Source organism: Monocercomonoides exilis (genome assembly GCF_001643675.1).
Source record: "Monocercomonoides exilis strain PA203 chromosome Unknown scaffold1-2713096, whole genome shotgun sequence".
Classification (NCBI taxonomy): Eukaryota; Preaxostyla; order Oxymonadida; family Polymastigidae; genus Monocercomonoides; species Monocercomonoides exilis.
The window spans coordinates 965,392-990,646 of NW_027150546.1; the positions used below are offsets into that span (position 1 = coordinate 965,392).

A 25,255-nucleotide genomic window follows, 5' to 3' on the forward strand; every position below is an offset into this window, starting at 1 on the left:
AATAGAACAGTTTGAAATGTTTTTTGAAAGCATACATGTGCTGTTTGACTTTTTATCTTTATATTTTTAAACAGTTCGCTCTAAACAAAAAATAGATTTGTAGCAATTTGTTTTTGAACAATATTGTTGCTTATAAAGTGAAATGTTTCCAAAATACATAAACTATGTTAAGGTCGTTTGGATCTTGAAAAAATTGTTAAGGTTGACACATTAATCATTCATTAATCTTCATTTCTGCTCTTATTCAGTTGACCACAAAATACAGTTTCATTTTCTTCTTTTTTCATTTTAAATGAATTAAAGAAATATTTTGACTATGGTTTACCGATCAGAAATGCTGGATAACATTCCTTATCGATTAATTGAGCCAGGGCTTGCAAATAAGATAGTCAATGCTCAAATCAAGGATCAAGTCCACACGCCTTATAAACAACGAAAATTATCCTTAAGATTTTTTGCTGGTTACCTTTGGCAAACTTTAAATCTAAATTATCCTGTGTCGTTTATGGTCCTTGCTTTTGCAGTGAATATGTTTTTTCTGTGTGATATTAATATTTATTTTTATTGAAATGCTTTTTTGGAAATTTTATTGAATTTTATTCAAAATTTAAATACCAGGTACAATTCATCTTCTTCAACTTCTGTATGGTTCCTACCAATAAAATTTATGTGGACCGCAGCCATAACTATTCCAGTTCTTTTGATGATGCCTTTTGTAACATCGACAGAAGAAGAGTATTTTATTTCATTTTTTTCAATTTTCTCAATTGTCACTTATTTTAACAAGCATTGAGGATGGAGCCAAAGGCTTTAAGGAGTTTTTCGAATCAATTTTTCCATCATTGCCCACGAAATACTCGCCTCATTCAACAAAGTTTCCGCCAACTTCGCGTTTTCGAAAAATTTTGCGTGGAGTTCAAGCTTTGATTTTCATTGCTGTTCTGATAGCAATAGCAAGATTCCAAAAAACAGCTCTATTTTTAATAGGTATTTCGATTATTTATTTCGGTTAAACATTCAAAAAAATTGTTTGATTAATGAAAAATATTTTCAATATTTTAGCGAATTTTGTGCTTTTAGCTCCAGCCCTTATAAGGTTTTCCATTTTACCAGATGTTAGCACACTTCCTTCGTACATTGCTTACGTTTGCTTTTTTCTCTTTTTTGCTTCAAAAATAAAATCTGATAATTGTTTGTTCATATTATAAATCAATTATTACGCTATTGACAACAATAGTACGCCGAAGAAGTTTTATCGCAAATATTTGGGAAAGACTTTTTACTAAGTTTGTATACATACTTTATCATCTTTGAAGCAATGCGTGCATTTAATTCATTATTTATTATTATTCCAAAAAATAATTAAAATCTAAATATACCTCATCATTTCGAAAAATAATATTCAATAACCTTTATCATTATCATTATCATTATCATTATCATTATCATTTACAATTTCAGCAAGCACAGACAAACAGCTCCTCGCCTCACTCGCAAGCGAAGGGTTGCAAAGCGACTCTCATCTCACCACTGCGCACAAGCCTGGAGAAAACATCAAAATTGCCAAGTCATCCGAAATCGAGAAGAAGCAGAAGAAGAGCCGGCGAACATCGCAGCTGACGAAAGCAGCAGAAGATGTGCTGAAGAGAGAGAGGGAGATTGAGCGGGAGAGAATGCGGGAAGCAGAGCGGCTGAGGAGTAGAGAGAAAGAGGAGGCAGGGGTGAGGGCGAGGGAGCGGGAGGAGAGGAGGAGGCAGAGAGAGGAGAGGATGGTGGAGAAGATGAGAGAGGAAGAGAGGAGGAAGAGGCAGGAGGAAGAGGCAGCAGAGAGGGAGAAAGAGCGGATGTGGAAGGAGACGGAGGAGAGGCAGTGGAAGGACGTGCTGTTCAAGCTGTACCAGAAAGAGAGGGAAGCAGAGAACAGGTTGATTCGGGAAGAGCTGCTGAAGGAAAAGGGGGTGAAGCGAGAGAAGAAGAGAGAGAGGAAGCAGAGACAGAAAGTGAGGAAGCAAAAACTGAGGGAGAATCAAGTGAGGCTGCGGGCAGCTGTGATTATACTCAGCTGGTGGAGGCGGCAGAAGGCAGTGAAGATGATCAAAGCAGAGAAGGAAAGGAAAGAGGCAGAGAAAAGGATGAAAGAAGAAGAAGAGAAGAGAGAGTTAGAGAAGGCGAATAGAGAGAGGAGGGAGGAGGAAGAGCTGAAGAGGCAGAAGAAAGCGGTGGAGCGTATAGAGTGGGTGTGGAAGAACAGGCTGGCAATGATAAGAGACCGATTAGAACTAGAAAGATTGAGGAAGGAGAAAGAGCAAAAGGAAGAAGAGGAAAAAATAAGGAAGCAAGAAGAGGAGAAGATGGAGGCAGAAGACGAGAAAGTGTGGAGTGTGATTCGAATGAAAGAGAGGCAGAAGAAAGAGAAGAAGTACAGAAAGAAGTTTGACAAGCTGTGTTACATTCTCAATTGGTATAAGGGCAGAAAGGAAGTGGCAGAGGCTAAGAGGGAACTGGAAGAGTTGAGAGTGAAGAAGGCGAAGAAGGACAAAGAACTGAGGCTGAGGAGAGAAGCAGAGGAGAAGAGGCAGATGGCGCAGGAGGAGAGAGAGCTGAGAGGAAGAGAGGAGAAGAAGAAGAGGCAGCAGAGCTGTGAGGTGCTGTCAGAATACTGGAGACTGTATGAGCAGAAAGTGGAAGCGCAGAAGCTGATGAAGAGCATTTTGAAGGAAAAGAAAGAGAGGGAAGAAAGAGAGGCGAAGATGAGGTGTGTGCTGATGGTGGAAGAGTGGTGGCGGTCGGTGCGGAAGACGCAGCGGGCGAAGAGGGAGCTGCAGCGGATGAAGGAGGCGAAGCAGAAGAGGGAAGAGAACAGAAGAAGGAGAATTGCACTGGATGTGATCACACGGTGGCTGGGCATGGTGGAGCGAATGAAGAAGGAAAGAGCACAGTATTTGCGGGAGATGGAGGAGAAGAAGAGGAAGGAGGAGCAGGAGAGGGTGGAAGAGGCAGTGGAAACAATCACAAGAGTGTGGAGAGGCAGACAGAGAGTGAAGATGGCTGTGAATGAGAGAGAGGTGAGGAGGGAAGAGAGGGAGATGAAGCGGCAAAAGGAAGAGATGAAGAAAGCAGTCGATTTCATTTCAGATTGGTGGAAAGGAATGAAGATGGTGCTGATGGCGAGGAAGATGAGGGAGCTGGCAGCGATGGAGAAGAAGAGGATGGAAGAAGAGGAGAAGGCGAAGGAGACGGAGGCAGAGCAAGCGAGGAAGGAGAAGGAGAAGGAAGAGAGGGAGAAGAGGGAGAATGAGAGGATAGCTGAGCTGCTGCAGAAGATGAAAGAAGACAAAGAGAAAGAGAGGAAGAGGAAAGCAGCAGAGACGATTGTGAGGATTGTGCATGAGTGGAAGAAAGCAGCAGCTGAACGCAGATTGCGTGTGGAGCTTAGAAGAGCAAGGAAGGAGAGGAGTAAAATGGCAAGGGAAGAGAAATTCATCAGAGAAAGAATGGCGCTGGAGGCAGAGGAGGAGAGGAAGAGGCAAGAAGAGGAGAAGCAGGAGGCAGAGGAAGAACGGAGGAGAAGGAGAAATGAGCTGAGAATTGTGAACAGGGCAGCGAGGTTGATTGGGAAGAGCTATGTGAATACGGAGAAGAAGAGGGAGGCGATGGAAGAGTACAAGAAGAAGAAAGTGGAAAGCTGGAGGAGAGACAGAGAGAGGGAGAAGAGGATGAGGAAGAGGGAGATGGCGCGTCTGCAGCGGCTGGCGAATGCAGAAGAGAGGGAGAGGCTTAAAAGAGAAGAGGAAGAAGAGGAGAAGAGGAGGATGGAAGAGGAAGAAGCAGAATATCAGATGATGAGGGCGATGGAGGAAGAAGAGGCGAGGAAGAGGAAAGAGGAGGAAGACAAAGTGGCTGAAGAGAAGAGGCAGAGGATGGAGGCAGCAGCTGCGATTGAGAAGGAGAGGAGGAGGAAGAAGAAAGAACAGCAGGAGGCAGAATGGAGGAGGAAGAAAGAGGAGGAGAGGAAGAGGAAAGAGGAAGAGGAAGAGGCGAAGAGGAGAAAGGAAGAAGAAGAAGCAGCAGCAAGAAGGACGAGGAGGAAGAAAGAGGAAGAAGAGGAAATTGAAGGAGAAGAAGTGGAAATAGATTTGGATTTGGATATGGATGAGGAATTGGACGAAGAGGAAGAGGAAGGAGAGGAAAGAGGAGAAGGAAGAGAAAAAGAGAAAGGGAAGATGAAGGCAACAGCTGTGGAAGTGGCTGAGGTGAGGAAGCCGACATTAAGAAAGGAAGAAGAAGATGGAGAAGAAGTAGAGCTTAGTGAAGTATTAGGTGATGAAGAAGACGAAGAAGACGAAGAAGAGAGAGAAAGAGAAGGAAAAGGAAAAAGTGCTTACAAATCCAAAATTCCTCCTCCAATTCCATCTTTCAGCGAAGATTCTTCATCTTCTTCATCTTCAGGTTCTTCCTCGTCTGAATCCGAAGAGTATCAAATGCCTCCTCCAGCTGTTCCCATCCCGCCGATGGACGAAAGTGGAGAAGAAAGTGACGAAGAGAACGAAGAGGAGAAGAAACCAGCACCTCCACCGCCAATTCCTGTTATGTCCGACTCTTCTGATGAAAGCAATTCTTCTGCTTCTTCTTCTTCTGAAGATGAATATGATGCAGTTAGACCACCTCCTCTTCCAGCTGCTGTTTCTTCGTCAAGCGAAGAAAGTTCTGAAGAAGGAGAAGGAGAAGAAGGGAAGAAAGCTCCACCTCCACCTTTGCCATCGATGGCTGGTGCAGATGAAAGCAGCAGCAGTGAAGAAGAAGAGAGAGAAAGAGGGGAGAAAATGGCTAAGAAACCAGCACCTCCTCCGATTCCGGAAGATTCAGAGGATGAAAAAGAAGAGGAAGAAGAGGAAGAAGAGAAGAAGGAGAAAGAGAAAGAGAAGAAGAAGAACGATATGGATGAGAAGAGGAAGGCGATTGCAGCATCGTTCCTTGAAATGAAGCTGAAGAACGAGCTGAAGGAGAAGCAGAAGAAAGAAGAAGAAGAGAAGAAGAAGAAGAAGTTGGATGTGGAGAAAGCGAAAAGCAAAGAAGAAGAAGAAGAGGAGGAGGAGGAGAAGGAAAGAAAGAAGAGGGAGAAAGAAAAAGAGGAAGAAGAAGAGAGAGAAAGAGAAAGAATTGCGAAAGAGAAAGAAGAAGAAGAAGAAGAAGAAGAAGAGAGAAAGAAGAAAGAAGCAGAAGAAGCAGAAGAAGAGAGGAAGAGGAAAGAGCAAGAGCAAAGATTACAAGAACTGGAGAAGAAGAAAGCAGAACTTCTCAAAAAGAAGGCGATGCTTGAAAAGATTAAGTATGGCAGGGCATTAAATGGCTCTGATTCTTCTTCTTCTCTTCTGCCTCCGCTGACACCAGGAAGGAAGAAGAAGAAGAAGAAGAAGAAGGCGAAGAAAGGGGTGAAGCTGATGGGAACTGGAGGAAGTGCTGATTTGCAGCTGGAAGGAGGAGAAGGAGAGGGAGGAGAAGGAGAAGGAGAGGGAGAAGGAGGAAATGAGAGAGAGGAAGAAAGAGAAACACCTTCACTTCTTTCTTCTTCGAGCACAGCTGCTCTTCATTCGATGGCATCTTCAGCGTCTTTAGCTTCTCTTTCTTCTCTTTCTTCTCTTGTTTCGTCGGCTTCGATGAAAAGCCCTGCGGAACAGAGGCAGATTCTGAGGGAGATGAAGAAAGAGTGTGCGGTTATAGCAGCAGCAGAAGAGGAAGCAGCAGCAGAGCAGCAGAAGAAGGAGATGAAAGAGATCAAAGAGAAGATAGCGAAGAGGTCAGTGAGCAGAAGAGAGAGAGAGGCAGAGAGAACGAAAGAGCTGAATGACGAGAAGAAGAAGAATGTGCATGACTTGGGGATGATGAAGGTGCAGGTGAAGAGGCAGCTGAGAGAGAGAGAGGGAGAAGGAAGAGGAGAAGGAGGAAGAGGAAGAGGAAGAGATGAAACAAGCCGTCCTCCTTCTCCTTTTGAAGCGACGTATTCATTGAACAGTGTGTTTGATTCTCGGTCTAACAGTTCTTCTTCTCTTTCCTCTTCCTCCTCCTCTTCATCTTCTTCTGCCTCTTCTTCTTCATCAGGCTCTGGCGATACTACTTTGTCACAGTATCCTTCACAGGGAAGGAGAATTCACATCACAGACATCTCAATACAATCTTAATGTTAGCTGGTTTTTTTTTCTATTCTTTTTCTCTTTTCTCTTTCTCTCTTTATCTTTTTTTATTGTGTTTTCGATCTATCTTCAATTATGTGTTTATTTTCGTTCTCCCTCTCTCTTTCTCTTTCTCTTTCTCTTTCTCTCTCTTCCATTTAATAAACAATAATGTTCCTTCTATTTCAATTGGACAATTTAAGTGAAAATAAAAAAAATTGTTGGATTTTATTCATTCTGTGTGCAATTTTCGTCTTTTTCTCTTTGTCTTTGCGTGTGCCTTGTTTATTTAGCTGAAGATGAAATTGGTTTAATCAAAACATTTCCTTTTATTTTTTTTTTTTTTATTTTTTCATTTTTTAAATCTTCTTCTATGTGTTTTCATTATTCTTGTTCATATCATCCAAAAAGAAAATAAAAGAAAATTAAAGAAAGAAAGAAAGAAATCATCACAATATTAACAATTCTTCAAATGTTTTAATGAATTTGGTTTTATTATGTTTTTGATTTTCCTTTTTTTCCCCCTTTTTTTTATTTATTAATTATTATTATTGTTTTTGTTAATATCTTCAACAATGTTTCATATCTCTCCAAATTATTTTCGCTTCCTGCATTCAAAAATGGTTTATTTTATTTTTATTTTATTTTTATTTTATTTTTATTTTCTTCAAATACATTTTTTTTTTTATTTTATGTTTTGGAACATTTTGTTTATATTTTATTTTTTTATTTTCCTTTTATCAAATGAAGAATTGTACTTGTACTGTGTTTCTGTCCGCACTTTTAGCTTTTTCATATCATTGTCCATTTCTCTGAAGAATGCAATTATCTTCATTGAATAAATTGAATTCATTTTTGTTTTTAAGAAAAACTCGTTAATTCATATGACAATCAATTGGTTTCCAAAATCACAATTTCTCTTCTCAAAGAAAATGTTTCAAATTAATAGAATAACCAATCTTTTTGTTAAAAGAATTGAAATTGAAAAGATTTGAAGCTCAATCTCAGACATCCAAACTTATTCAATGAGTGAAAATTTTTTGAAGAAAAATTTGATCATTCGTCCCAGATTTTTCGCATGCGGAAAGGAATAACAAATAAACAAACCATTTCATTTCATTTGAATTATATTATCAAAACAAGAAAATCTGAATTGTCGTTTCAACTAATTCTGATTATGGCGTGTTTCGATCGTGTCCATAATGCGAATCTGATTGAATTCAGATAAAGGGTGAAAAAATGCAGTATATAACCAATTTCAAAAGTTAAAAATGAATTGAAAAACTTTCAGTCTGATTTAGTCATTCATTTTCAAGAATGTTTTCAAACGCTTGTATTTCTGTGACACCTACCAGCCCTTCTCCTGTTCGAACAATGCTTTCGAAAGATGAAAAACCAGTTGGTTCAATTGAATTAATTATTGGCCCAATGTTCAGCGGAAAGACAACAGAGCTCATGAGAAGGATTCGAAGACATTCTTTGGGAAAAAGAAGTTGCGTTGTTATTAAATACAAAAAGGATTGCAGATATTCTGAAGATAAACTCAGCACTCATGACAGGTCGATGTGCGAGGCTATTTCATGCAGCAGACTTCAAGAAGCTGAGAATTTCGTTAAAATGGCAGATGTAATTGGAGTTGATGAAGGACAATTTTATCCTGATTTATTGGAATTTTGTGAAGCTCAAGCAAATGATGGAAAAATTGTTATTGTATCCGCTCTTGACGGAACTTTCCAAAGGAAGAGATTTAATGACGTTGTTGACCTCATTCCAATGTGCGAATCGGTTGTGAAGTTAACTTCTGTGTGCATGATTTGTGGTGGAACAGCAGCCTTTTCCAAAAGAATTGTTGCAGACAAATCTGTGGAGCTTGTCGGTGGAGCTGAAGCTTACACGGCTGTTTGCAGAAAGTGCTATTTTGATTTGGACAAAAAACCTTCTCCTATTAACACTGAATTAGTCGAAAAAGTCTGCGAGAATGAAGTTTTGAGCAATCCTCTGACCCCTCCACTCGTTTCGGAAGAAGCTTGAGAATTTGGTAAACATTTCATTTCAGCAATTCATCAAGCATATGATCATTTCAATTGTTTTTAAACTTTTTGTTATTCATTTCTAAATTGTTTATGACTTTTATTTTTGTGTTTTATAAATCTTTCTATAAGTATCGTTAAGACTTTGTTCAAATTAATTCAGATTTTTTTATGAAAACTGTTTATTGGCTAAAAGAGAAAGAAAAGAGCGATTCGTGGATTTTTTCCTGTGCAAATTAGATGCTCATTATTTTCTTTTATTTTGAAGAAAAAAGGAGGTGGTAATAAGTAGTTTTAATCCAGAACCAATTATTTCTGCCCATTACTTTTAATGTTTGAAAATGTTTATTTTCATTTGTTGCCTTTTTTCGATAATTTCGCTCATTCGTTGTGTTGAAACCAATTTAAATGGATCCTCATTGTTTGGAAATTCTCAAACCTTTATTTTGGATGATGAAAGTCGTGCTCTTCAGGAAATTGATAATAAGTTTTTCTTGAGTTTCAGTAAATGTTGTTCAGATGAAGTTAACTTATCAAAGAAAGTGTCAATATCTTCACACATTTCATTTAATAACTCTGATGGAATATCATTTTGCTCTCGTAATTCTTTGCCTCGTTCAAAGGTTTTTTTGCAAATGTCACAAACAATCAAAGAAAACGAAATTTCTCTCATCATCAACTGGAAAACATTGTGTTTTTATAACGTTGATATTTGTTCAATTTTGGGAAGCTCTTTATCTGCTTCTTTCATGCCTCCATCTTTCATTTCTTCATTTTTCAAAATTAATATATCTTTCTCTCAGCTTTCATTCAAACATGATTTTCTATTTTGTCAGCCATTTCATTTTTTGTACGTGCAAAATGGAGAGCTTTTCCTAAATTCTGTTAATTCCTCATTTTGCCAAGGGATAGTTGCTTGCTCTTTAATCACATGTTACGATTATACATCAGTTGCATCACAGAAAACAGCATTTTTGAGTTATTCTTTGAATCATGGATCTTTGATTGAAATTCCAAAACATAAAATTGAATTGAATTGTTGTGATTTTAGTGACACAACTACAAGAACAGCGAGTCTAATTGAGTTTTGCGCTGGAAATGACACCCTTGAGGTTGACATCAATAATTGTTCGTTTGTTAATTGCTCGTGTCTTGAAACTCAAAATGGAGGTGCTTTGCACTTTTCCAGCCAGTCGGCTTGCTCATTTTTGAGCATCAACACATCATTCTTTGACAAATGTTCAAGCCCAAATGGAAAAGGAGGAGCCTTCAGCGTAGATTTTCCATCGTCAAACAGAATTAAGATTCATCAAACTTCAGTATTTGGTTCTCAGAATAGTGCAATTTGTGGACAATCGTTTTACATATGCTGTAACAATCTTTTTGAAATAGTTGAATCAAATAAAGATTTTTTCAATCAAAAATCTCTTGCACAAGTGCAATTTCCATTTACGCTTCATTCTTGCAACATTTTACACAGTCAATTCTGGGGAAATGATGACATTTTTACAGAGCCTGTTTCGTTGTACTTGTTAGCTTATAAAAGTGGTTTTTGCTCATTTTGCAGTGAATTCTATTCTGATGAAAAGGAAGAGCTGAGAAGCCATCACGATTCTTCTTCATTTGCAAGCGAGGAACGACATACAGTTCATTTTTCTAATCCCTCTCACCCAACAGTACCAAAACATGTTCCAACTGTTGTTGTGTCTGAAAATGGAAAAGATGCCGACGATTGTGGGAAGGAAAATACACCTTGTGCTACACTTCACAAGGCCATTGCAAGATTGGATCATCTTGCTGCAAACCCAACCATCCAAATAAAAGATCAAGTGGATGTCTCAAAAGAAGTGCAAATCGATTTATTGACTATTCTTGTTGAAGGAATGGATAATGTTAACACAAAATACCGCATCTCTTTGAACAAAAATCTTGTCACTGACGATGAACAAGGCACAGCAATACAGCTTGCCAGCAGCGTAATAATGAAACAGGTGGAGATTGTTACGCCTTCTTCATTTTCAAATCACAATCACGCCCCAACGACGATTATTCTCTGTGGAGATGGCTCTTTTACAGCTTTACTCAGCCATGTGACGTTTATAATTGAGGAAAATTCCAACGAAAATGAAGAATTTTTAAGCAATGAAATAATGCAATCAAAAGATCATTTATACAAAGAAGAAGCCAACAGATCTCCGACACCCGCTTTATTCAAAGAAGCTCAACTTCTGTATTACAATTTTTTCACAGTTATGTCTGGCAACCTTATTCTCGAATGTTGTTCGCTTGATTGCTCGAACACAAACATTGAATTCGGAGAATCTTTTCTGCTGGATTATGCCCAGGACTCATCTTTGATTCTCACGCAATGCAGCTTTTCATCAATTAGCCAGTCGGAGGGAAGCTTGATTTTCAACAAGCACGGACCAATCAGCTTGAACGGAACAGTGTTTAAAGATATCACCTCCAAAAAGAAGATGACAGACGGCTCTGGAGGAGCTGTTATTTCTGGATACGACACAAAGAAGAGTCTGGGCGTTATCATCGAAAACTGTTCGTTTGACGGCTGCTCCACGAGCCAGGCAACAAACGGAGGAGCTGTTTTTCTGGAGTCTTCTTTTCGGGACTCTTCGTTTGAGTGCAGAAAGAACGTGTCTGTGAAAAATTGCAAGTGCGAGCGCAACGGCGGAAAGGGCGGTGGAATGTACCTTCAGTTCTACCACACCAATCAGATCTCGTTTTCGAAGGAAATGAAATTCTTGAATAACTTCGCATCGATTGGTCATCACCTGTTTATTTATTGTATGTCTATTCCTTCGCTTGTGAATGCGACGTCTTTTTCGTTCATTGCGAATGACAACTCTTTGAGAAATGAGGCAAATGGGTTCATGGGAATAGGGCTGGAGCAAGATGTTAAAGAAAACCTCGATTTTCTCTGGTTCATTATCGGATACAAAGGAACGAATGTCTGCCTTTCAGACGATGGAAACGACGATCTTATTTATTGCGGATCAGCCATGGCCCCTTGCCTTACATTGGAAAAAGCGAAAGAACGATTTTCGCACACAGCTGATGAAGAGACCAAGATTATTTCTGTTTCAATGACTTTTACGCTTCCTTGTGATTACAAATGGGTGCATGCCGCAAAGAATGAAGAGATTGGGGAAAATGTTGAGGAAGAGATATCATCAACTTCTGCTTTGAACGTAAATTTCAAGAACGTCAAGCTGAATTCTATTTTGAAAAACGACCAGCCATTTCTGATTTTCCAGAGAAGTGTAGTTATGAATAGCGAGAGCACAGGATATATCAACAACCCAGGCAATATGGAAATTGAAGACTTGCATTTTCGAGCTCCGAGTGCTTTTGAATCAAACGCTCAAAAAGGCAGTCCTGTTCCCACAGCACTTGTCAGCTCAGCTGTTGAAGACGGGTCTTTGAAAATGAACCACTTGACGATTGTTATTCTGAAAAAAACGGATTCAGACGATGCTTCTGCAATTGAGCAGCAGGACTACTCCATCGTCCGAGTTGAAAGAGGCACATTCAAAATGGTTGACCTGACAATTGACCGCTATTCACGCCCAGTGTTTTTGAGACCCTTGTTCGATCTGGGAGCTGAAGTGAAGGTGGAGAGGCTCGACACGATGTTTATTTATAACACCACAAACTACATGTCATTTGTTACACCTAATACACATCAACTGGAAATTGGACCGTTGACGCTTTATTACGATATTGCTGAAAATCAAGCATGGATTAACTCAGTGGAGACAGAGGAAACGGTTAATTTTAGGATTGCATTCATTCTTTCTTATTTCTGTGAGTGCGGTAACGGTGTTGATGGCTGTTTGTTTCACATCGGCAGATGCGGAAAAGGAAGCTCGGTTCGTATATCCAACTCAGTGTTCACAAAAATTATCTCAACTGGATCAGGAGGACCGATTTTTGCAGACATTGAAGGGAACGTGACGCTTGAGATTTTTGACTGCGATTTTGAAGGGTGTGGGTGCAAAGATGGAGGAAACGGAAATGGCGGATGTGTTTATGTGCGGCTGACGGATACTTCACTTTTGAAAATAACTGACTGCTCATTTTACAATTCTTTTGCATTGAATGGTGGGTCCATTTATCTCTTTCTTGCAAAGTCATCTAAACAGGAATTATGTGAAACTCTAAAATATAACGAATGGAGCGAAAATACAACAGGAAACTTATGCAAAGATTTGCAGAACAGCTCAGACAGCAACAATTCTGAATACTTCTTCAATGAAGAAATTCATGAGAACAATGAATATGAAAGCAAAGCAACTCAGGAGAACAAGACCTTATCAGATGGGAATTGCATATTCACTTGCTGCTACTTTAACAACTGCACTTGCAATGTCAGTGGTCCTTTGCTTTTTTACAGAACACACCAAACATATAGGGAAGCAGTGAACCCTTTTGATGAAAAGTCTTTTGGCTCCGACAATCAAAACCAAATCTTCATCGAAGCCAGCGATAAAAGTGATTATGATGCAGATTGGCTGCACTTGGGCTCGACTCAGCGCTTTGTGAGTCAAAATCATGGAATCGATAGCGAATACTGCGGAATCCCCCAAAGCACACCGTGCAAGACAATCAGCGAAGCGGTGAAGAACAGCCCGATCTGGCTGCGCTGCTTGGTGCAAGTTGTGGAGAAGGAGTATGTTCTCACTGAAGGGCCAGTCAGAATTGACTTTGAATGCGGCGAGGTCAGCTGCAGCTCCGCAGGATTCACAACGATTACTTCCAACTTGGAGAAAAACTGTGAGTCGCTATTTGTTTTCTGTGGAAAGTCCTCAATTGACTTTAAGTTTTTTGATTTATCGTTCAACAACACTCGAGATACTGTTAGAAGGTGCTCTTTTATGAGTGTCGTTGAGCATTCTTTTGTGTCGTGCTACTCATTGACAATTTCTGCACTTTCAGACGAGTCTTTCGAGGTGAATTTTGTTCGAATTGAAGAAGGTTCAATGGCTATGAACAATTCAATTTTTGTCGGACTGCGTTTGTCAAACAGTTTGGTCAAGTCAACCAACGCAGATATAATTTATTATTCACTCACAAACATAACTGCCTGCTCTACAAGTTCAAAAAGCGACTCTTTAGTTGCTATTCATCATGAAGACAAAGGATCGTCGTGCGAAGTACTGTTTGAATATTGCACTTTTACGAAAGCATTTGCAGATAACAACGAGAAAGGAGGATTATTGTTCTTGGATTACACTTCGCGCTCTCAAAATTTTAAAATTAGTAAGAGCGTTTTGAATAACGTTTCTTGTGAGAGTAAGGAATATGGAAAAGGAGGAGGTTTGCATATTGTTGGGCATGCAGACGGAAAAGAATCAATAAATGTACATCTGAACAGCATTGAATTTTTGTCGTGCAGCGCTTTTCTTGGCAAGGATATTTTTATTCTCTGCCCAAGGAAGGAGTTTATGACTCCGTTTATGTGGAATTTTGACATGGAGCCGATGTACAACCAAGACAACATGATGATGCTGCAAACAACAGAAGAAGGAAACGAAGACATTATTGATCTAATGAAGTATCCTTCCGTGCTGCTTTTCAAGTCGAATGAGCTGCACGTGTCTGAAGGCGGCGAAGATTCCATCAGATGCGGATTGAAGCAGTTTCCTTGCTGCACCATCAACGAGGCTATTTCTCACTGCGTCGAAGGAGAGTCGTGCATCATATCTGTCGATGGAATCACTGAAATGTTTGATCATCTTGACCTGACGATGACCACTCCGATCATTTTCACTTCTCTCTTTTCGCAAGAAGCAGCAGAGATTTTCACGCCCAGCGCAATCAGCTCTTTGGAAAATACAATAGTGCGATGTACGGGCCTGTGTGATTTTAATAATGTTTGTATCCTTTATGAATGCATAAACTGCGATGATTGTGTGCTTTTGTATTGTTTTGGCGGAGAGCTGTCAATTGTCAAGTCTAAAATAGCGCCTTCCCCTCACTCAGGAGAAGGATCTGTGCCAAGCCCGCTCATTTTAGTCTCATCAGGAATATTGTTCACTCGAGATCTGACAGTCGTGGGTATAAGCAGCGATTCCTTTTCTCGCTCCACGGAAGCTTTTTCACCTCGTTCGAGCGTTGTTCCTGATGGCTCACAAAAAAGCAGTGGAATGCATAAACATTTCGATTTGAGCAACGGCCGAGATAATTTTGGTAATATTCATTTCATCAATAGAAATTTCATTGGTGATCAAAGTTTTAATAATCTCGGCTTAAAAAGTCATTCTTTGTATAGGTCTTCATTTTCTTCTCTTCTTGATGATACAAATTCTTCATCAACTTCCGACTCTGACTTTTATAACAACATGGAATCCAATGACCCCACTCCTTCTTTTTGCAAATGGAACGACGGATGCTTAGTTATTTCACATTCATCAGCCTCCATCGACAACTCAACATTCATCAATTCATCGATCGGCGGTATCAAAATTGAAGGCTTGTCTTATGTGAAGATATATGACATCAAGTTTTTGAACAACAGTGCAGGCGATGAGAGCTATCCATCGGTCCATCACAACATCATATGCTCGGGACAGATCTCATCCACTTTGGAGATCATTTCGATACAAAATGGAAGCGATGGATACGAAGATACAGGCTCGCTGTGGCTGCTGAATGAAGGATGCACTTTGTTCGGAAACATCTCACATACCAGATCTTCTCTTTATTTCATTCCTCGGCCAATGAGCGTGGAGAAAATTGACCATCCATCGAATGATTCGAATGTTGTTCGATTGAAAGTGACTGGAGAAATGCTCATTCCGTGCGGGATGTGTCTAGCTGTGTGTTGGGTTAAAGACGACATAGAAAGCGATTATATAATATATTCAATGACTCCAACTGAAAACGACAGCGAGGCAATGGCAACATGCGACGTATTGGCATCTGACCTCATTTTGGGCAATAACGATTCGATATGCATCAGACTTCTCTATCGAAATAATCAAGGGAAAATGAATTGCGTATCTGATCCTGTAATTTATGCAAAAGCAGATAATAAAACAGATCCAAACAGAAAGGAGTCTTTATCCACCAAAACGATAATTGTGATTGTCGTGTTGTCTGTAGTCGCAGTAGCTGTAACTGTCTCGTGTGTTGTTTTCGTAATATTCTTAGTTCTAAAGAACAATAGAAAGGACTATGTTGCCATTGGAGATGGTGATGAGAAGAAGCATCGGTCGAAACATAGAAAGAATAAAAAGAAAAGATCCATTAAGGACGATTTTACGAAGTATCAAATAAATTAATTATTCATCTTATAATCTTTTTAAATGTGTATATTCTTCTTTTTGTAAAATAAATTTCAATTTTCCTTTCCTCTTTGAGAATTATTTTTATTTATTGTTTGTGTGATAACCATATGAGTATTTGTAACTTTGCAATGATATTTTTTCGTTCGGCTATTATTTGCATAATTTGGTTTTATTTGATGGTGCTCCATAAATAATTGTTATATACCTAGCCAATTATTTTGCACATTAGCTGTTTTGCTTTTGTCATTGAGAATTCTGTATTTTTTCATCAATTTTAATTTTAAAGTCAAAAGATTCAAATGGTTTTTTAACATTTCGTTTTTTTTTTAATAAGTTTTTCTTTTTTTCACTTTTCTTTTCTTTTTTGAACTTCATCAGAACTGATATTTTCCGAAGGCCTATTTTTGTATTTTGCATTGAAGAGAAAAATATCAAATTAATATTAAACCACATTTACCTTCAAACAAAAAAATACTACAAAAAATCATAATCAAATTGAAAAGAGAATTTTTTCGTTTTTGAAACTCTCCGTTTTTGATCAGATAAAATCGATCGGAGACTGTTGACCAAAAATGGGCAAATTTTTAATTTCTTGAATTATTGATATTTATCTTTTTTTTAAATAGTTTATTGGAAACAATAAAAGAACATTAATAATTTTCGAAAGTAGTTAAGTTCTTAAATTCGCTTTTTCTTCACAAATGTGTTAAACCACATATTATGCTCATTAATAATATATATATAAGTTATGATAATCATTTGTTGTTATTTCAATCATTGTAATTCCTTAAATTATAATGGGACATAATATTTAATTTTTGGAATTGTTTACTGTCAAATTGCCAAAAACTTTTTATTTTATTATACATAGCATAGCTGATTTTTTGTGCACGTGATGAAATATGTCCAGTTTTGATACAAGTCTTTCAATATCTCCAATTATACCAATCTCTAAAAATGAACATAACCATGAAATCTGTAATTCATCTTCAGAAAAAATTGTTAAAATTCAAAATTCGGATGCTTTTCCAACTGAATCATCTCCTGTTAAGCGTTATAAGTCTGAGACTAATTCATTCAATTCTTCACAAAAAAGAAAATTTCAAAACAGTATTTCATCCAATTTAGAAAAGCAAAATACTAAAAAAGAGCCTCAAGTTATCCTTCATCCTTCTTTACAGCATCTTTATATACAAGATTCTGAATTACCGTCAAATCGCAAAGACTCACAGCGAGCAATGCTTAAAGGAAGTTCTTTGAAGCCAAATGCGAGCAAGAGTCCAGCGAATACTGCTCAATATAATTTAACAATAAAAGGTACTAAGAAAATGTCGAATTATAGCAAAGCTAACAATTATTCGTCAAATAATAGAACATATGGCTCTCGTTCAAAAAACAAAGTTAAGAATGAGAAATCAAAAGAAGCGAATAATCCATTCTCAGCAACACCACATCGTTTGATATATTCTAAAGATGTTTTGGGTCGCATTAAACAGAGTCGGATCATTGATGAAAAGAAACTTTTACAAATCTACCATAGCGATAATTCTGATGAAGTTGTATCGAAAAGAAAATATGACAGAGAAGGCTCCATTTCCGAGAAATATAGGCGCTTGAAACATCTTTCTATCGAATATGTGATAGATCCAAATTACACAGAAAGTTCATCTGAAGGAACAACAGAAATTTCTGAATCTGAGCAAGAGTCGGATTTGAACGATGAAGTTGAAAGAGACCAAAGCCAAGATTTGGTAGGAGAAGATGACAATGACAAACAATATGATTTGAAAAGAGAACTCAGCGATTTTGAAGGAGATCTACATGTCGCTCCAGTTGATGAAGAGCTAGACCATTCAGATTCGCTTGGCTCACTCGCATCTTCCATTTCTGCTTCCAGTCAGTCAGAAAACAAACATCAGACAACTTACGCAGGAGGTCTTAATGATATCACAGGCAGTTTATTTGACACTGAACGTGAGCTACGGACGATGTCGAACTGCACATCTGTTGCTGCAACGCCCACTGCCACGCCAGCTTCAACCAGCCGTCCTTCCGAGCCATTTCTCCACATCATTTCCTCCAATCTCGGAGCTGATTATTCTGCTGCTCCTAATTTGTCGTCTACTCTTCCTTCTGCTTCTTCTTCTTCGTTTGGGAAACACAACATTTCTCGATTATCATCAACAACCACTTCTGCACTTGGTAGAGGCTCTTTTCTCGATTCACCTGAAACCACGCCATCTTCGCATCATTTCGCAGGAATAGAATTGCCTGACAGCACAAGTGAACCTCATCAAAGAATGCAGCATAGTGAAATGCACACGAAAACAGCAGATTTCCGAAAGAAGATGTGGGAAAGGAAAGAAGGCGGGATTCAGAACGAGCGGCCCAGGGGCACAGAGCGATGGAGCGCTGCGGAGATGATCCGAGTGAAGAACAGGATGAGACAGAGGAGGATGAAGGCAGCAAAGGAGGAGATGGTGCAAACGCTGTGGAAGCTGACAGAAGCTCCATCGCTCCTGCTGGACAGAACAAGAAGACTGATAGGCACAAAGAGAAGATTTGATGGCAGTGGAGGAGAAAATGAGGGTGAAGAAGCAAAAATGGAGGATGGACTAGAAAGAGCAAGGAGTCAGAGGGAAAGTTCTGGATATGGAAGAGCAATGGCTTATGAATCAAAGCATGCGATCAATGATCGAACTGATCAGGAAAGAGAAAATCAGTTGAAAACTTCTGCTCCACACACACAAAGTGACAGAAAAGACAGATCATATAGTTCAAATTTTACAAGTGAAGCATCAGCAGACGACAAAAGTCAAATTAATGAAAATGCTTCATCTGCTCTTTCTGAAAGGGATGAAGAAAACAATCTGAAACACACTTCACCACTAACTTCATCTCCATTTTTGTCCACTCCAAACAGACGCAAAAGTTCGTTTGCTTCGTCACACACTTCACATAATGATACAAACACTGAGATGCAAACATCAACTTATTCATCTTCTCAAAACGCCAACTCTTCTTCATCTCACATGTCAAATGAACCGTTCCATGCAACAGTCATTGACACTCCTCTTTCTTCACACATTTCTCCCACATCAAATACATACATAACTGCAGATCCAAACACAGTGGCTTCTTCTTCTTCTTCTTCTTCTGAACAATCATTCAACCACAATATCTCATCGCCCACCTCAAAAACTCCTATTCCTCAGCTGAATCTAATCCATTCTTTGTCTCTTGCAACTCCTTCACTGATAACTCCAGTTAACACACAAGGCACTCCAAACACTCCATCTTCTTCAGGTCGGATTTCTTCATCGCAACTACAACCTTTAAGTAAAAACACTGTTTTCTCTTCTTCATCAACGGCTTATGCTTCTGGTAATTCTTCGTCTTCATTTTTGCTAACACCTGTGGCGGGACATGGAATGAGTCAAGGATCTTCTTCCTCAAGCTCTCCATTTAGTTCAAACATTTTGGATACACTTCAGTTGAATGAGCTAAATGTGACAATGAAAGAAGAGAATTGTGACAAAATTGATGGGATAAGGAAAGGAAGTGATGAAGCTGAGGATAAGTTGGATAATAAGCAGTTAGGCTTGGTTGAAGATAATAGAGAGGGTAATAACCTTTCTGAGAATGATAAAATTTTTCATTCGGATTATGAAAATGAAACAAGAAAGGAAGATGAACAGGGAAAATATGTTTCTGACTTTGGAAAGCAGCCATTTGAAGCTCAAATGGAAAGGACGCTTTTTCGGAATGAAGAAGCAAATGTATTGAAAGTGGCTGAAAATACGAATAAAATGATTGAAAATAGAGAAAAGCTCGAAAGAAATGAAAATGTTGATGAGAAAAAGGGTGTAACAACTGGGCAAACAACTGATATGGAAAAATATCAAAGTGAAACAGACAAAACGGAAGTTGCAAGACAATTTTCTTTGAACAGTGACAAATCTGTTGATGAACATGAATCGACGTCAAATACAACAGAACAGCAACAATCAGACTCATCAAATGAGATGGCAGTGAATTCATTGACAATAACTGGAAATTCGAAGAAAGCAGATGAAAATGCTCATCCAACAAACAACGAGAATATCACTTTGTATTCAGAAGCAGCAAAAGAAAACACGATTCAGAATACAACTATTAAAGTTCCTCCATTAAGCCGTGCATTTAGTTCCACTTCTTCTTCTTCTGCTTCTGCATCTTCTTTGCAAAATTATTCCAGCAACCGCCAATTCAGCTCCTCAATTCAACGACCTCGCTTCACTCCTTCCTTTTCCTCTCGTTTTCCTTCCACTTCCAGAACAACTAGAAATCTTCCTTTATCTTCATTATCCTCTTCTTCCTCTTCTTCCTCATATTTTTCTTCTTCTTCTTCTTCTTCTTCTTCTTCTTCTTCTCATCTTCCCTCCATCACGGTCCCTGTGACTTGTCCAATGTCTGTTGTCACCATTCAACTCGAAGGCGGTTTTGACGATGGATCTGATCCGTCTTTTGTGGATGGAGAAGTTGTGTGGCATGCAGAAGAAGATGAAGCAGAAGTTGAGGCAGAAATAGAGGCAATGAAAAATACTGATGCAAACTTTCAATTGTTTTCGGAAACGAAGCGTGGAAACAGAGCTGAAGAGACAAAGAGAACGGAACGTGAAAGGTTGAAATTCAACAGAAAAGAGAAAGTGGAAGGAAGAAAAGCAACTGATAAGTCTTTTCTCAGAGGAGAAAAAGAAGGAAATGATGGAGCTTTAAAGGCAGAAGAGAAGGAAAATGATGAAAGAAGACCGAAAACATCGCCTGAGACAAGAAGGATTTCGAAGCTGATGTTTGGCGATGCTACAAAAACTACAATAAGAGCAGGTTTGAATGAAAATTCAAAGAAATCAGACATTTCAGAGGAAATTAATGCAGCAGGGTCCATTTTAAGCAGTCGAAGGCTCACAAGCAGAGCAAATGAAAGAGAAGACGAAAGAGAAGAATGTGACGATATTTTGTTCTCAACACCTCAGTCAACAGTGAGAAAGAGAGGGAAAGAAAGAGAACAGCTGTTCATTGGAGAGAGCGGAAGAGCAAGAAAGGAAAAACTGCTGACAAGGCGATTCGAAGAACACGCAAACACATTCAGAACCAAAAATGTTGGAAAAGAAGAAGAAGAAGAAGAAGGTTTTGGTGATGATGATGATGAAGCACACGAGAAGAAGCAGACGATGCAGCGAGCGAAGGACAAAGCACTGCCGCCAGCTCAGCTGCACGAAGGGCGAAGGAAGCAGCGGAATGTGCTGTCGGCTGTCACTTACTCTTCTCCTTCTGTCACTTCCAACGTGCGCCACACTGTCGCCCCTGGAAGAGCACATACAAGCGCTTCGCTGCTTCGCCCCGCAGACTCGAAGCTGAAGAGAAATCAGTCGTTTCATGCAGCAAATGCAACTTCAGGGCGCTCTTCTTTAATGGCTTCTTCTCCTTCCTCCTCTTCTTTCGCTCCTTCGCCTTCTCCTTCTCCTTCGCCTTCTGCTTCTCGTTCTTATTCTTCCACTTCTTTGTCGATGTTTTCTCCTTTTCCTTCTCGCCCAACCAATTCAATCACATCACGCACGCTTGCTGTTCATACTCCACCTTCTTCTTCTGAATCCATTGCTTCTTCTACTTCTGCCAAGACGCACAAAACAAAAGCTACTCCAACACCATCTGCACCAAGCACTCCTCCTCCTTCTCTTCGCAAGTGGGAAAAAGGAGATGAAGGTTTGATAACAATGACAGCAGCAGCAGCAATTGGATCTGGCTCTGCTTCAGCCACATTGCAGAGGCATCACACAGTTCATGGAGATCTTTCTTATCGCAATCAGAGGAACGCACAAAGAGGAAACACAGAATATTTATCTGTTCTTATGTCTCCTCCTCTTCCCCTTCCTCCTTCGAATTATCCTTCTCAACAGCAACTTCATTCTTCTTCATTATCTCCATCTCCATCTCCCATTCCCACTGCCCGTTCATCATCCACACACCCATCTCCACTTCATCAGCCTTCCTCTATCACTTCACCAAAAGAGAGCAATGCAGCACCTGATGCTCTTCCTCTTCCTCTTCCTCTTCCAACACAGCCACCTGCTAAGTCAAGAATCCCTTTCAATCTGTTCCACACCCCTCGCCTTCCGAGGCAGTCGTTCTAATTTGACTTGAGTTCAATTATTTATCTGGTGTTGTTATCTTGTTGCGAAATTGTGTATGTAAGTTTCTTTATTTTTCTTTTTTTCATTTAAAAAGAATTTGTCATTGCGTTTTGTACTCTAAGTTGTTTTATTCATCGTCTTCTTTTTTTAAGCAAATTACAAATTTTCATAAATGATTGAAGTTAAAAATAAAAAAAACAACTTTTTATTTTTTGAGTTGCTTCAAATATTGAAAGATTTGCTTCTTAACAAGAGTGCAAATCTTCTGAAGGAGTAAAATCTATAAATAAGAAATAATAAAATAATGAATTACATTTCTTAACTTCAAAAACTTTGTAAAAACATTCTCTTCTTCTTATGTAAATCCTCATTTCCTTCACAAAATATCCTTTTCATCACACTCCACCTCCATCTTTTCATCATCCTTATCAGCAGCAACCGCATTAGCTGAATAACTCCCTGTCATAACCATCTCCTCTCCTTCTTCCTCTCCAGCTGCCTCGTCCTCTCTCTTCATCATCGGCTCAAAAAACCTGACCCACAGCCGTTTCGCTGCCGTCCTCACTTTTGGGCTTCCGCTTCCCAACAGCTGCTCCACCATCTGCCTCCCGTTGTGTGCATCGATCTCCTTCAGAGCAGCATTGTAATCATAAATGGCATCAATACGCTGTGTCACAGACAGATTCTCTTTGACACTGTTTGCATTGGAACAAGAAGATGCAGTACCGTCATCCACCATCTTTCCTCCAGTTCCCATTCCTCCTCTTTCTCCTCCTTCTCCCAGCAGCATCCCTTCCCTCCTCTTCATCTCCACTCCTATCTGCGCAGCCTCACAGCACAGATTCAGTGCAACCAGGGCGCATTCCAGCGACTCTGCTTTTCTCCCACAGCTCAGCTGCGCAGTCACAACGCCCACCAATCCAGAGGCGATGACCTGTTCTGCTATTCCTCTTCCACACAAGCACAATGCTTCCACCACACGCAGCGCATTGTATTTGACTTGCAGAGGAAATGGGCGAGAAAAGATCTGCTTCAGACGGAGGAAGAGATTGTGGCTGATGCAGATGGAAGCTAGCTGTGAAGAAATTATGGGAGGTGGATGAGGAGAAGAAGGAAAAGAAGATGGAGAAGAAGAAGAAGGAAATGATGACGTCGATGATAAAGGAGAAGGACATGTTTGCATTTGAGGTGGGAATGAAGAGATGTTCTGTTCTAAGATCGAATGTGAAATGGACATTTTGGTGTCAGGTGAAGTGTTAGTGATACTTTCAGGAGAAGAAGACGATGACAATGAAGAAGATGAAGAAGAAGAATCTTGCGAAGAAAGCAAAGTCAAAAACGAGTAAGAATTGCTCTCAAGCACCAATTTGCTGTTGTATGAGGCGAAGGCAACTGGAGTTTGACTGTTGAACGGTTGTGAACCAACAACTGGGTCGATGAAAGTGAAGAGAATGTTTGAGAGCAAAAAAAGCGTTTCCTGAAGAATCTGCTTGTGCTGAGACCGAAGAGAAGGCAGGACATCTGGAATCACATTGGCTCTGATGGCGGTCTGTTTGTATGGGGAAAATAAGTTTTGTATAAAGAAAAGTGGAATGATATGAAGTTTAAATAGGATCGACGAAGATTAAAAGAACATGATTGAATAACAACATGAACAGAAAAAGAAAAAAAAGAAAAGAAAAGAAACAAAAAACAAAAAACAAAAATAGAAAATAGAAAATGAGAAGATGAAAAAAAAATACAGTTCAAATATGAAATGTGCATTCTATCATCATACAATCAGCGTTGAAGCGTCGTTTGCCTGAGCAATGTTGCTCAAAAGGCCGATGGCGTGGTATTGGAGAGACTGATCGGCAGAAGTCGTCAGGCACACAACAAAGCGAAGAAAGTTTGCATTGTTCAATTTCTGCGAAAAAGGGAAATATCGATGAAGTGAGAGATGGGCGAGAAAATATTGCGATATAATTCACAAGTTTCAAATTGTGAAAAATGAAGAAATGAAAACCCCAGTTAAAAAAGCACACTTTGACCGTTTCCTCTGAATCGCATGTGATTTGGAACAGGAACTTCATCAGATCCAGAGTGATGGTCTCCTTTTTCAGAAAGAAGCATGGCAAGGCCAGCGGAACAAAAGGCAGAAACTTGTCTGAATGAGGGATTTTGTAGGTAAGGTTAGTCAGAAGCCACACAAGCGGTGTGATCAGCTGGTCTGCGGGGTCGAACTGGCTTTCAAGAAATGGCGTGGGTGTTGTGGTTGATGAAGAAGAAGTTGAAGATAAGGGTAAAGTTGATGAAGTGGATGTTGATGAGTATAATAAATGAGCTTGTTCAGATGTGTTTGTGTGTGTATCTTCTGAAGGAAGCATGCTCGTTGAATTAGAAATGTTACAGCCAGAGCTTTGAGGCTGAGGAACAAGCTGCTCTGGGACTAAAATGGTAGGCTTGTCCTGTAACAGATCTGGAGAGTCGCCTATAACAGGCTCCTGCTGCATTGCTTGCTGAGAGAATGAAATAGGTGAAGTTGTTGGGGAAGAATGGCTGGTGTCAGTGCTGCAGAAATCAATTGGCCGAAGATGAACAAGTGGAAGGCACCGTTCAAAAAGCTCAAATATCTTTTGAAGAGAGTTTTCTGTTTGCACGAAGCAGTTTAAATCTGTGGATTCTGTAACAATATTTGACAATAGCCATATCGCCTATTTTCGGAAAATAGTCGTTTACCAATCAATATAAACAAATTCTGCTTTAAAAAAATAACGATGTTAAAAACAAACATTTGAAACAACTCCCCGATCATTGCTGCCCAAGCATGACAAAGCACAAGGAACAATTCCAGAAAAAGCAATTTTTCTCACATTATGATTTTGTTTGGTAACAACTTTAAATATTTTTTATTCAAAAAATGAAGAATTTAAAAAGTATTAATTTCGTTACCTAGATTCGCCAAACTCCAAAGGATTTCACTCTGAATAATTAAATTATTAAATACTCAAAAATCTTCAAAAAAATCGTGTTCAAACCTGGATTTGCTGGCTTGCAGTTGTTTGAAGCAGATGCACAAACTTTTCGATTATTCCATCTTGAATGAAGGTGTCAATGTCCTTAAGGTTATCTTTAAAAATAACAACATTTTTGTAACAATTTCATTGAAAAAAACAAACATTTTGCAGTATATTTTCTTATATCTCTAAGTGAATCCAAAATTTTATCTGGGTTTCCTTCTTCGTACACTTTTGAAAAGGCAGAAGATAGTTCTTTCTTCAATAAAATTAAAATTTATAATGTTTATGAAACAATTATAGGATCCAATATAATACCTGTTTCATAATTATTTCCCACTGTTTTGATTCTGATTCGAATTCCCGTACTTTTTGAAGCAATGAACTTCTGTAATTTCCTCGTAAAGAGTTCGTATGTTTATTTCGCCCATCTTGGATTAGAGAGTCATCGTCATCTCCAATAAATGATGCAAATCGTGAAACCTCACGTTCTTCACGACTTACAATTGTTGCGAGTGTATCAAAATCTTCAATCATTCTGAAACATCACAATGTATATAAATCTGATCTTTTTTTCGA

At 39.1% G+C, this 25,255-nt stretch overlaps 5 protein-coding genes across 5 annotated transcripts; 4 read left to right on the forward strand and 1 right to left on the reverse strand.

The window, feature by feature from the left end:
* Positions 1–316: 316 nt before the first annotated feature.
* MONOS_4604 (uncharacterized protein) lies at positions 317–7,014 on the forward strand (the record flags this gene model as incomplete). Its single annotated transcript, XM_067874693.1, has 6 exons — positions 317–540; positions 619–735; positions 788–987; positions 1,063–1,145; positions 1,238–1,286; positions 1,462–7,014. The coding sequence occupies 6 exons, from the start codon at positions 317–319 to the stop codon at positions 6,177–6,179; spliced, it is 5,391 nt and encodes a 1,796-aa protein (XP_067736287.1). The 3' UTR covers positions 6,180–7,014.
* A 429-nt stretch (positions 7,015–7,443) lies between these two features.
* Positions 7,444–8,361, forward strand: MONOS_4603 (Thymidine kinase). Its single transcript, XM_067874692.1, has one exon. The coding sequence runs from the start codon at positions 7,488–7,490 to the stop codon at positions 8,199–8,201; it is 714 nt and encodes a 237-aa protein (XP_067736288.1). The 5' UTR covers positions 7,444–7,487; the 3' UTR covers positions 8,202–8,361.
* Positions 8,362–9,298: 937 nt separating this feature from the next.
* MONOS_4602 (uncharacterized protein) lies at positions 9,299–15,957 on the forward strand (the record flags this gene model as incomplete). The annotated part of the gene is made up of 2 exons (XM_067874691.1): positions 9,299–9,312; positions 9,681–15,957. The coding sequence occupies 2 exons, from the start codon at positions 9,299–9,301 to the stop codon at positions 15,499–15,501; spliced, it is 5,835 nt and encodes a 1,944-aa protein (XP_067736289.1). The 3' UTR covers positions 15,502–15,957.
* A 788-nt stretch (positions 15,958–16,745) lies between these two features.
* MONOS_4601 (uncharacterized protein) lies at positions 16,746–21,864 on the forward strand (the record flags this gene model as incomplete). Its single annotated transcript, XM_067874690.1, has 1 exon — positions 16,746–21,864. The coding sequence occupies one exon, from the start codon at positions 16,746–16,748 to the stop codon at positions 21,678–21,680; it is 4,935 nt and encodes a 1,644-aa protein (XP_067736290.1). The 3' UTR covers positions 21,681–21,864.
* Positions 21,865–21,881: 17 nt separating this feature from the next.
* Positions 21,882–25,213, reverse strand: MONOS_4600 (uncharacterized protein; the record flags this gene model as incomplete). Its single annotated transcript, XM_067874689.1, has 8 exons — positions 21,882–23,229; positions 23,458–23,586; positions 23,705–24,373; positions 24,452–24,555; positions 24,627–24,642; positions 24,698–24,789; positions 24,839–24,935; positions 24,995–25,213. The coding sequence occupies 8 exons, from the start codon at positions 25,211–25,213 to the stop codon at positions 22,057–22,059; spliced, it is 2,499 nt and encodes an 832-aa protein (XP_067736291.1). The 3' UTR covers positions 21,882–22,056.
* Between the last annotated feature and the right edge of the window lie 42 nt (positions 25,214–25,255).

Excerpts from the sequence above, each read along its gene's own strand:
- MONOS_4603 (XM_067874692.1), top strand. The coding sequence starts at position 7,488 with ATGTTTTCAAACGCTTGTATTTCTGTGACACCTACCAGCCCTTCTCCT.